The 12,352-nt window shown below is 40.9% G+C and overlaps 1 protein-coding gene across 2 annotated transcripts in view; it reads right to left on the reverse strand.

Moving 5' to 3' along the window:
- igfn1.1 (immunoglobulin like and fibronectin type III domain containing 1, tandem duplicate 1) overlaps positions 1-12,352 on the reverse strand; it is a 36,153-nt gene that overhangs the window by 3,547 nt on the left and 20,254 nt on the right. The window contains exons 10-23 of one of the 2 annotated variants that reach the window (XM_033625998.2): positions 12,173-12,341; positions 11,688-11,960; positions 10,542-11,576; positions 9,927-10,031; positions 6,276-6,446; positions 5,023-5,147; positions 4,716-4,857; positions 4,270-4,563; positions 3,834-4,130; positions 2,119-2,298; positions 1,882-2,010; positions 1,476-1,784; positions 371-456; positions 75-267 (exon numbers count right to left, since the gene is read on the reverse strand). In XM_033625998.2, the coding sequence (XP_033481889.2) occupies positions 75-267; positions 371-456; positions 1,476-1,784; positions 1,882-2,010; positions 2,119-2,298; positions 3,834-4,130; positions 4,270-4,563; positions 4,716-4,857; positions 5,023-5,147; positions 6,276-6,446; positions 9,927-10,031; positions 10,542-11,576; positions 11,688-11,960; positions 12,173-12,341 (3,508 nt within the window). The remainder of the gene's footprint in view (positions 1-74; positions 268-370; positions 457-1,475; positions 1,785-1,881; positions 2,011-2,118; positions 2,299-3,833; positions 4,131-4,269; positions 4,564-4,715; positions 4,858-5,022; positions 5,148-6,275; positions 6,447-9,926; positions 10,032-10,541; positions 11,577-11,687; positions 11,961-12,172; positions 12,342-12,352) is intronic. The other variant, XM_033626000.2, reaches the window with a different exon arrangement.

The raw sequence follows: 12,352 nt of genomic DNA on the forward strand, positions 1-12,352 counted from the left end.
TGTCTGTTTACAGCGTATGGAAATAGAAGGAATTATTTGGACTGTAAAAAGGTACAGTATAACACCAAACTCACCTGTGACTCTAATTTCAACGCTGAATGAGTCTTGGCCGACAATGTTCTTGACAGTGATGGTATAGATTCCAGTATCTGAGCGCTCAGAGGAAGCAATCAGAAGCTGGGATGTTCCCTCTGCGTTGCTGATGGTCACCTTTTTAGGCACTGGCACTCCATCTTTCAGCCAGGTGACCTCAGGCCAAGGGGAGGCCTAAGAAAAACACAGTACAATTTTGTCAGAGTTGTCAGAAGATGACATGAGATCACTGTGCCTTGTCATGGAGATAAGTCATCTTCATTACTTCTTAAATTACCTCAAAGTTAATGTTGAATCGTGCAGAATTTCCTGCTTGCACCACCATGAAACTCTTTATTTTGGCATCCGTGAATCTTGGTCGCACTGGGTGAAAAGTAGGATGAAAGCTGGTCATTATTTGTCAGAAATGTTTGTGTTAACAATTGCTGAGGAACCAGTTTCATCACTGCAGTTATCTTGATTGTTCAATACAAGGCTGCAATTATCCCGATCAAGGTAACTCTTACAGTAGAGTGATTTTTGGAGTAGCTATTAATCTCTTTAGGTTAACTAAATGAAGCCTTGCTTTTCTTTCCCCTCCCCACATCTGCATAATTGATCCAGATCAGTTTAAACATTTTAAACTCTGTGATTATACAAGGTCTTTAACTGTTGAATAGGGCTGTGAAATATATCAATATTATATCGGTATAGTCATATGAGACTTGATATCATATTCAATTTTGGATATCGTAATTTTTTAAGTGTTTTCTTTCTGCATTTCAGTAAAGTGATGTCATTTTTTTGACCTTATCAGACTGTTCTAGCTGTTCCATTATTTGCCTTTACCGAGGGTGCTTTCATACCTGCCCTGTTTGGTTCGGTTCGGTCAAACTCAGGTCAGTTTGCCCCCGAAGTCCGGCTCGTTTGGGCAGGTGTGAACACAGCCATTGCACTGGTGACACCAGAGCAACTCTAGTGCGTTTGTTTGTGGTGAGAATGTGTTCTGACCTCTATCCGAACCAACTGCAGTTGCATGACACATTATTTGTGTAAAACATGAGCGTGTTACAGTCCTGGAGGATTATTAATGTGTGCCTCCTCCTGTACTGCCTTAATATGCACATTCAGCACATCCAATGCATCAAAACATTGTTTTCTAGTTGGAGCCAAGGTCTTGTGCAAGGCATTTTATCTGGTCCGTTTGTAAATGCTGCCGCAAGAACACAAACCGACTCTCGGCAATTGCATAATTGAGTCCCTGATACGGACCAAAACAAGCAATACTTTATTTTCTCCATACTGCCCAGCCCTGCTTTTAATTATTTTTACTGTTGAGTCCCTGTAATCACAATATTCAATATAACAGTTTGACATCAGTAACTTTGACTTGATTTTCTTACCAGGAGGGGGCATAGCGAGGATGTAATTGGGCAGCTCCTGTGGTAGTCCATGTCCTCCATCATTAGTAGCAATGACTCTCACCCAGTACATGGCCATTGACTTCAAGCCTTTCACTGTATAGGTATTCATGGTTATCATGTTTGCATTGCAGCGTTCCCATATTGTGCTTTCTGCAGGCCTGATCTCCACAAAGTATCCTTTAGCTTCATCCTCAACCCCCTCAACATCCTTGGGTTTGGTCCAAGAAAGGGACAGGGTTGTGTAGGTGGAGTCTGTCGCTTTAAAGTCTATGACTTTACCAGGAGGCTCTGTAACACATGATTCACATTCAGTGCTGCAGTTTGTAGGCTGTATGAGGTGTTGATGAAATACTGACTGTCATAACAGTTCTAAATGTCCACCTACTTTTAGGATCTCTGGCAAACACAAACTCAGATGGTGCGCTGTGTTCACCTGCTCCAGAGTTGTTGATTGCTGCCACACGGAATTCGTACTCCACGCCCTCAATTAAATCTTTAACTCCAAATTCCTTACCTTTGTAGGAAAAATATGCAGTATAGGAATCATTAGATCTTTACCTTGTGTTGTAAGAGGCTGCAATAAGACGATCAAACAGAAATAAGGTATAAATAATAGAGTAACCTCTGATCATCTCATCTTGTGGGTTGACTTGGCCCCACAGGTTGCTGCCCTTTTTGCGTTTCTCAAGGTTGTATCCCAGAATATTGGTTCCTCCGGTGTCGGCTGGAGGAGTCCAAGTGAGCTTGATGCATTTCTTGGAGGCACTTAGAACCTTTGGTGCTGATGGAGGTCCAGGGTATGCTGTGCACACAAAAGATTGGGGTCTGTGAATGATTTCATAGTCAAAAATGCAGAATTGCTTGCATACTGCGGAATAAATTCATTGTGATGTTGGAATTACAAAGGCTTGTTTTGTCCTTGGTGATGTAGGGACTACTCACAGAGCTAGCTGATGAGCTACTGGTGAGCCAATGGCTACAATGCTTGCAAGATGGGAACATGTTAGTGCTATGGAATCACAATAGCTCTCAAGCTTCTGTTTACTATTTAATGGTGTTTGCATTCCCCTGGAATCTCATTTCTTAGGATTATATATCATTTTATTTAATAAACAGTTATTGAAGAGTTGCTAACACGACAATAGATAGACATAGTTTATTCATGAGATGTATTTGTAGCATCAACTACCGTCTTACAACTGTCTGAAAATCAAGCCTCTTTTGGAGTGGAGGAATGTTAATAAGTACATTACATTTACTCAAGTACTGTACTTAATTGCAGTTTTGAGGTACTTGGACTTTACTTGAGTATTTCAATTTTTGCTTCTTTGTACATCTACTCCACTACATTTTGGAAGCTACAATTGTACTTTTTACTCCACTACATTTATTTTACATGTTGGCACATGGTCGCCTCACAGGAAGAGGGTACCTGATTTGAACCCAGGGTGGGGGAGCCCTTCTGTGCAGAGTTTGCATGTTCTCCCCATGTCAGTGTGGGTTTTCTCCAGGTACTCCACTTTCCTCCCACAGTCCAAAGACATGCAGGCTAGGTTAATTTGAATTGACCATAGGTGTGAATGTGAGCGTGAATGGCTGTCTGTCTCGATGTGTCAGCCCTGTGATAGTCTGGTGACCTGTCCAAGATGTACCCCGCTTCTTGCCCAATGTCAGCTGGGATAGGCTCCAGCCCCCCCGTGACCCCCAACAGGATAAGCCGTTACGGAAAATGAATGAATGAATGATCCTTTTGGTGACATTGACAAGCTACCCAGTGGTATGTATAGCAGCAAAATTAGAGTGATGTCCACATTAAGTTATCAATAATTGTAATTTCATAGCCTTTATGATATTCTAGGGCCATTCTAGTACTTTTGCTTTTGTGCTGTTACTTGAGTAAGATTTTGAATGCCAGACATATCCAGCCAGACATTATTTCTATACTGATGTATTGCTACTTTTACTTAAGTAAAAGTAAGTACTTTAGTAAGATCTAAATACTTCTTCCACCACTGCTCTTTTGTGGAGCAATATAAAACTGGATAATGCAACACTACTGAAAAGTAACAATGGCCTCCTCCATTTTGGAATCTCGAGCTCTCCGTTCCATTCAAAGGTCAACAGTTTCAAGAGAGTTTGCCGTTTGTCAGTGGTGCACATTTGTGGGTTAATCAGAGTTGAAGTCAATGCAAGAGATTTGTGCGTATTTTCTTAGCTCCCTTAAATGAATCTGTCACTGCTATTCCACTGAAAGAAATTTTAAATGCTGGTGTGGCCTTTTTTAAAAAGTGGTATTTCTAATATTATAGGGTTTTCATAACATGGGTCTGACTTTACCTTTTGTTCCAGCTTGAATGTCCTCTGTCTCCATCAGCTCACTGGTGCCCATTTCAGTCTCCACTCTGATGCGATAGCAGTACCTCTTGCCATGGTCTACGTCAGTGTCCCTGTATTTAGCGTCCGCACCAATTGGCCCCACCTTCTTCCAGGTGTTGCGGCCAATTTGTTGTCGTTCAAGGATGTAGTTGCCGATCTGGCAGCCACCAGCATCTTTTGGGGGCCTCCACTTAAATTCAATTGCAGTGGAGCCAGCTTCAACAATCTCCAGAGGTCCCATTGGAGGAGTGGGTTTATCTGTCAGAAAACAAAGCAGCATAGTAAGAATTATTTTTCTATACTGAACATGTTACCTTAGGTGTAACAAAATAGTTGAGCTGGACAGGTACTGTATACATATATGCAAAACACCGTAAAATATTGTTTGTATACATACCAAGTACAACAAGCTGGCTGAAGGCCTCAGTAGTACCAAACTCATTTTTGAGTTTTATCTTGATTTCACCACTGTCCTTGCGCTGCAGCTTGTTTAGAAGCAGACGGCTGTAACCCTCCGAGTACTCTAACTTGACATTTGAGTCTTCCGAAAGCTCCTCACCCTCACGGTACCACTGGATTTTTATAGGTTCCCGTCCAATGAAAGGGATTTTGAAGGTAGCTTTGTGTCCTTTTTTCACGGTTACAGGAGTTTTAAATGCTTCCAATTCCACATCAGAAAATCTGGGTGGATCTACAATGATGGGTGAAAAAATACAGATATTTTAAGCTGCTTCATGCTATTTAAGTACTTTAGATAAACATTAGAATGATATGCAGTAAATCCTTCTACTAATCATGACCAGGACCTGTGGGCACTCTGACTAATTTCTAAAGTGTTTTTACCTTCAACAGCAATCACAGCCTCTGTCTTCCGTCCATCTGCTTCAAATTTGTATTTTCCAGCATGTTCCTCTGTGACTTTTTTAATTTTCAGCCTGTGGAAAGTTCCATCTTTTGAGATGGTTATAGTATCGGAGGATTTAATCTGCAAAAAACAAACATTTTACTGTAGCGCAACAAATAGGAACAAAGTCTCATCTGCAGCTCTACGTGAGTACACGATAATCACCAATGCCTAGTGAGTTATATTAATGAAACGATATCAGCACCTATTCGCTACATAATGACCACATTAAGACCCTGGGCCTACCTCCTCTCCATCCTTGTACCAGATTCCCTTACAGTCTTCACTGTTCACTTTACACTCCAGCTCTGCTGCCTCTCCAATAATGGCTTTGCAGTCAGAAAGCCCAGCTTGAAAGTGAACTCCGGGTTCTGAGGATTCATCAACCAGTAAGTTAATGAATGCAATGACCAACAGCTGTCACCTGTTCACAATTTATGGTTTAGTTGTTTCAAGTTTTTGTATTGCATCCATGTATGGATATGTACACACTTACCTCAAAGTCAAACATCACACATTTTCTTTCTGCATTGTTGTTGCTATCATGTATTTTATACCAATATTTGATTACAAAATACATGCTAAAATGCAGACGTGATGTCATAAAATATCAAACTTAAAGAGACCATACCAATCCAAGTTCGTAAGGGATGTGAAAAGAGAGCATTTTGAAGTTATTTAACACTTGATGAACGTGTCTGCTTGGTTAAGACGGAGCTTGATTGTCTTGTTTGGGAGTGGTGTTCTTCAGCTTGACAGCTTGCAGAGTTGAAGCTTGTAAGAGTATCATTGTCAAGGCTTTCATTCGCCTCTGTTCAATTATTCTTGAAAGAAATAATCACTCTTAAAATGTAAAAAAAAAAAAAAAATCACAGATGCGTGACATTTCCTTGGTCAGTGGAAGAGTAAGCATTTTGTCTGGTTGATCAGAACATCAGGAGTCCATCTTCAATGTGCAGAAATCAGTCTTGGAGCATGTTCTTCCTCCAAAGTCAGTCCAGGTTGACTTCCATCTTCAGATTATGTAAGAGTGTGTCTACGCACAAGTGTTGCATTAAGATCGGTACTGCGGTTGCGCAGTTAAGTAATTAACCTCAATGCACCTATTCATCCTGAATTAATGTTTAAAAAGGCAAGCAAGATTGTTAACACAGAGCACAGATGCATTTAAACACTACTGAACACACACACTCACACACAGAGTTTGCAAACACAGTACATAAGAGACGGAGGTGGACACATCATTACTGCCTGCTGATACCTGTAGGTCATAGAGATGAGATTAAAAGATCAATACGTTCTTTTGTCTACAAAACATACAGTAAGACTAGAGTACAATATAACGTGATTCATTTTACTGTTATGTAGCATTCTGTTCAGTGGCCACACACTTTCTGTGTTAACTCTCAAACCACTGGAAAAGTCATCCGCTCATCAAATGACTTTGTTCAGTGACAGTGCTTCCCATGCAGCAGTTAATGCAGCGCCAGTAATCTTACCACTAACTGTCTCCACGATCAATGGGCCTTGCCGTACACGGCCTGAACGCTTGCCAGCTGCTGAAGGCTCGCCGCCGTCTGCACCCTCACCATTTTCAGCAGATTCATCACAGCCTGCTGCTGGCCCCATGCCATTATCACCACTGGCGCCTCTCGCTTCTGTGTGTTTTGCTTTTTTTCAGTTTTAGGGGATATCATCATAATTACCATCAATCCAATATTTCTCATTTGTTGGTTGATATGCCTTACAAATAACATTAATGAAAACAGTAACAGTAACAGTTAAAATGTCAACATGGAGCAGAAAAACAAGATCAGGAGCAACAACACCAATAACAAACATTAACTTCAATACAGAAGAAGAGGGTCATGGAAAAGGTGGTATACAAGATGGAGTCCATAATGGTGTCATTGTCAAGTGACTTAATTAACCTTAAAGGCCTTGTGGATTGTTTTTATAATTACGACTGTTTTGCTGTTAAGAATCACTTGTTACATGGGTACATGATGTCATAAATACTCTATAAAATAGTTTACCACAAGAAATAATACCAACGACAAAAGTGCTGATACTTAACTTTAAAGGAAATGGCCACTCTAGAATCTACAATCACAATCACACTCGTCACACAGTCTAACTGACCACAGTGAGAAATGATGTTATAAAGGTAAATTATGTCTTGTCAAGTCAATTTTGCATGTTGCGGCTTCAGGGCACTTGGATTACGACGGACGAGCCGTTCTGACGTTTTTGAAATGCATTAGCGGAGTTTAATTACATTTTCAAAATGTGGGTTCCATGCACTTCAAGTGTAGCTGTTATTCTGGCTAGCTGTTATCCTCCGATACCCCGAACAAGTTTTATGGATTAAAAAACTACACTGGACTTCTTGTCGGCATGAGGGTCAGTAAGTACTGTCTGTATTTTCATTCTAAAGTGGTCATTTCCTTTAATAGTTTTAAATACAAGTGCAGTAGTTTATGATATAACTGATTATAAAACATTATTTCTGTTACTTAAAAATACCCAACCTCAAAGTCTCTTATGAACAGGCACCTTTTGTGTTCTCAACTGGAATACATCTGTAGTAAAGTCACCTTTTCCATTTTGAACCCTCTGACATAATACACTTGCACATAAATAAAACAAGGTTTTTATAACAACAAAGAGACAAACATCTCGATGAACATGAAGGCAAAGCACACATAAAACACAAAAAACACAAATATAGAACATATCTATATTTATTTCAAGTAAAAAAAAAAAAAGAGGATGAAGCAGATTTTAGCATAGCATATATGCTATATTGCTTTGCTTCTTGGCAGCGACACACAAACAAACAAAAACATAGACATGTAAAATGATTTATTAATCAATGTAGGGTAAATAATTGATTAATAAATTATTGATACCTTCAACAGATAGGTAATAATGAATAATGAATAATGAGTTCTTTGGACTGAAAACCGTGTGAGGCATTAAATTTCCCAGTACACATAAATATTACACTGCACTGTATTTTTTGATGTAGGCTCTAAAGCTACAAGAGTTCTCAAGAATTACATTTAACATAAATCCTAACCCATGTTATCATCTTAAACATCCCGAGATGAAGTAGATTTAGTCACTGAGGCTTGATAAAACCTTTCTGAAATAGGTCTTAAAACTCACCTGGGCCACCTGAAGCTTTTAGCTAATTGCATGATCTGGCAAAGCAGAGCAGCGTGGAGCTTTGCAAATTGTCAGTGTCGGCTGTTGAATTTGTTCAGTATTATATACAACCCTGATAAGTTGGGACGATGCGATGATTGGAAATCCTTATGGACCTACATTCAACTGACCACAGTACAAAGACAAGATATTTAACTTTCAGACTGATAAACTTTATTGTTTTTGTAAATATGCACTCATTCTGAATTTGAGGCCTGCAACATGCTCCAAAAATTTTGGGCAGGGGCAGCAAAAGACTGGAATGCTGAAAAAACACCGGTTTGAAATATTCCACGGATAAACAGGTAATTACTAGCAGGTGATAGGATCATGATTGGGCATGAAGGGTTCCGTTGTTTACAACCAAGGATGGCGTGACGTCTAACACTTTGTGAAGAACTGTGAGCGCAAATGGTCAAACAGTTTAAGAACGTCTCTTAACACCCAACTGCAAGCAATTTAGAGATTCATCCATCTATAATCCAAATTATCATCAAAAGATTCAGTGAATGTAGAGAAATCTGAGCTGAAAACCAGTATCGAATGCCTGTGACCTTGTATCTCTCAAGCAGCACTGCAATGAAAATCAACATGATTGTGTAAAGGATGTCAATGAAAAGTCATTGTCGGTAAACACATTTCATCGCTGCATCTACAAATACAAGTTAAGACTCTACCATGAAAAGTGAAAGCCATATATCAACAACATCCAGAAATGCAGCTGACTTCTCTGGGCTCAAAGTGAGCTGTGGTCTGCTATGGTTGTTTTTGGAAATCATCACGTGTCCTCCAGGCTAAAGAGGAAAAGGACCATTCAGACTGTTACCACTTTAAAGTTTTAAAGCCAGCATCTGTGATGATGGTGGTGTGTTAGTGCTAGTGGCATCACGGGTAACTTGCACATCTGTGAAGGCACCATTAATGGTGAAAGGTACATTGAGGATTTGGAGCAACAAATACAGTCATCCAGATGACGTCTTTTTCAGGGACATCCCTGTTTTCTCCAGCAAGACAATGCCAAGCCGTTTTGCATGTTGTACAACCGCGTGAATTTGTAGTAAAAAAGTGTGGGCACTAGACCAGTGGTTCCTAACTAGTCCAGCCACAGGGTCCAAGTTTCTCCAGTTGAACATATTCAGTGTCATACTTGTGTTTGTCAAGTAGCTGTCTGTTAGTCACTCACTTGACAGAAGAAAACAGCACTTCAGAATAAAAGCTCTGTGTTTCAGAAATTCTCTGTACTTCAAATAAAGTGTGTTTTTTATAAACTTGACACGTTCGGGTGTCATTTTCGATCTATTCAGAATGGACCTGCCACCCACTTTTGGACCATGACTCACCAGTTGGGAATCACTGTACTAAACTGACCTGCCTTCACTCTCGACCTGTCTCCTATTGAACATGTGATGTGTGTTATTGAACACAAAATAAGATCACAGAGACACCAGACTGTTGAGCAACTGAATTAAGAACGGGGAAGAATTTCACTTTCAAGACTTTAAGAATTTGTGTCCTCAGTTCCCACATGGTTACTGAGTGTGGTTACTGAGTGTGGATAAAAGAAAGTGATGTAACACAGTGATAAATATAATCCTCACCCAACTTTTTTAACATGTTGCAGACATCGAATTCAGAACAAGAATATATTTAGAAAAAAAAAGAAAGTTAATCAGTTTGAACATTTAGTACTTTGTCTTTGTACTTTATTCAACTGAATACAGGTCCAAAATGTAAATCATTGCATTCTTTTTTTAACAACGTTCTACACAGTGTCCCAAATGTATTAAATCAGGGCTGTACATTGATTGTTAATGCAGCTGCATTGATGTTAGGAGGTGTTAAGGACTTTCTACAGTCGTGATGTCAAACTTATTTTCATTCCCAAATGACTTTAATAGTCAATAAAATGTCTACAGCATGCAGGCTTTGACATCTCTTACCACCAACAGCTTCTTCACCCTCCACATCTTTCTTTATGAGATGTTTTCCTCTTTTGCGAGATTTTTTGCCTTGTTGATTTGCGGTTTCCTCATCAATATTATCTCCTATTAGTGACAATAAGTATCAGCTTCATAAAGAATTCATATTATTATCATTGACCTAATGATCACTTGAGTCTGACTAACATAGATTTGATGCTGGAATTCATTCTGAGCAAAATCATTAGTTTCTTTTTTTAAAAATAATTTGTTTCAAAGAGCTTTATAAAGGTATTGCTGATTAAAGATAAATGTTTTTAAGATATAAAAGAAAATTAAACTTTTGTTAAGAATCTAAAAGTTAATGAAAAAGACAAACAACAGTAACATAATAAACATCAAGACATTTGTAGAATGTAGACAAAAGAAATAAAGAGGAGACTAATGTCAAAACACAAAAAATGTCAACAACAAAATACAAATACTTCTGTTAATAAAATATAAAATCATGTTTCTGAAATTAAAGAAGATGTTTGTATCACATCCTGGTGACCATTAGAAGAATCAGGGACACACTGTGGGGGCAATATTTGTCACATCTCTCAGCACAGATTTCAGAATAAATTAATTTCTTACCTGTCACTGTATCTGGAACAAGTGGACCATCCCTTGCACGCTTTTTGCGTTTCCCGCCTTCTCCACCCTCTCCGCCTTCTCCATCTCCCTCTCCTCCTTCTCCACCTTCACCACCTCCAGCTCCACCCCCAGCTCCTCCTCCAGTTCCACCTCCTCCTCCACCTGCACCACCTGCACCACCGGCACCACCGGCACCACCGGCACCAGCTCCGCCACCTGCACCATCTGCACCACCGGCACCACCGGCACCGGCACCATCTCCACCACCTGCACCAGCTCCACCGCCTGCGCCACCACCTGCGCCAATGCCTGCACCACGACCTGCACCACCAGCACCAGCTCCGGTGCCTTCACCACCACCAGCACCGACTTTCATGCCAGCAGCACCACCTGCACCACCAGCACCTGCTCCTATGCCTGTGCCACCCCCTGCGCCACCACCTGCACCACCAGCACCTGCTCCCATGCCTGCGCCACCACCTGCGCCACCAGCACCTGCACCACCAGCACCTGCTCCCATGCCAGCAGCACCCCCTGCACCACCAGCACCAGCTCCCACACCAGCGGCACCCCCTGCACCACCAGCACCAGCTCCCACACCAGCGGCACCCCCTGCACCACCAGCACCAGCTCCGACGCCACCAGCACCTCCTGCACCACCGGCACCTCCTGCACCACCAGCACCCGCTTTACCATTCGCAGCACCAGCTCCTTTTTTCATGGCTTTACTTGCGGCGGCTTCCTTGTCAGCTGCTTCCTTTTTAGCCTTTGCAGCAGCCCTAGCTGCAGCTTGAGCCGCAGCTTTTTCTTCTTCTGCTGCCTTTTTAGCCGCCTCAGCCTCGGCTCTGGCAGCTGCCTCTGCTGCTTCTCTCTCTGCTTGAGCTTTCTTGGCAATTTCCAGTTTTTCCTGCATTTCTTTCTGATATTTTTCCTGCTGTTCCTTAGCAATTCTTATCAGCTCTTCATCATTGCTGCTTCCAGCCACAGTAGTTTTGCGGGCTGCCTTCTTGCCCTTGTTGGCAGGATCTTTGTCAGCTGTAAAAGAAAATATGTCAAATGTTTGTATAATTTTTGTATCATATTTATATTTCTATGTATTCAGGGGAGGCATGAAGAGAAAACGTAGGAAGAGAATGATTTTCTCACAGTCAACTATAAGCCAGGCGTTGCAGGATTTGATTCCAGCTACAGCAGCATAGATACCAGCGTCCAGAGGCATACAGTCCCGCACAATCATCTTGTGGATTAGCTTATCTTCAGATACAGTAATTTCATATTTCTCACTATTTGGCAGCCGAGAGTTTTTGAACATCCATGAGAGCTCATTCATTGGTGCAGTCAGGACACATTGAAAGAGGGCGTCCTCTCGTTCTGCTGCTTTAACCTCTTGTATTTTGACCGCAAAGTCAACGTTAGGTACTGTGTGGTTACAGAAAGACACAAAATAGAAAAGAGAAACAGAGGGATTACTTAATTTTATCAATCTATGCCATGTATTTCCAAAAATGCTTTTTCTGCACAGGTTCACATTGGCCTGTCTCATTGTATGCCTTTAATTCAAAATAACAGTAATCATTGGACTGAATTTACGTAAATCTAATCCAATTTAAACCACTGGATTCAGAACATACCTTTGAAATCTGTTGAGAATACATTGACGCCCTCAACATCCACTGAGTAGAGTCCAGCATCATCTGAACCCAGATTTTTAATCGTGAACACGTATTTCTTTCCGACTTGTTTCAAACTATGCTTCTGCGACTCGCTTTCTTCTATCGTGAATGGAACCATGACGCCATCCTGCAGAATTT

The sequence above is a fragment of the Epinephelus lanceolatus genome, chromosome 1 (genome assembly GCF_041903045.1).
Source record: "Epinephelus lanceolatus isolate andai-2023 chromosome 1, ASM4190304v1, whole genome shotgun sequence".
Lineage (NCBI taxonomy): Eukaryota > Metazoa > Chordata > Actinopteri > Perciformes > Serranidae > Epinephelus > Epinephelus lanceolatus.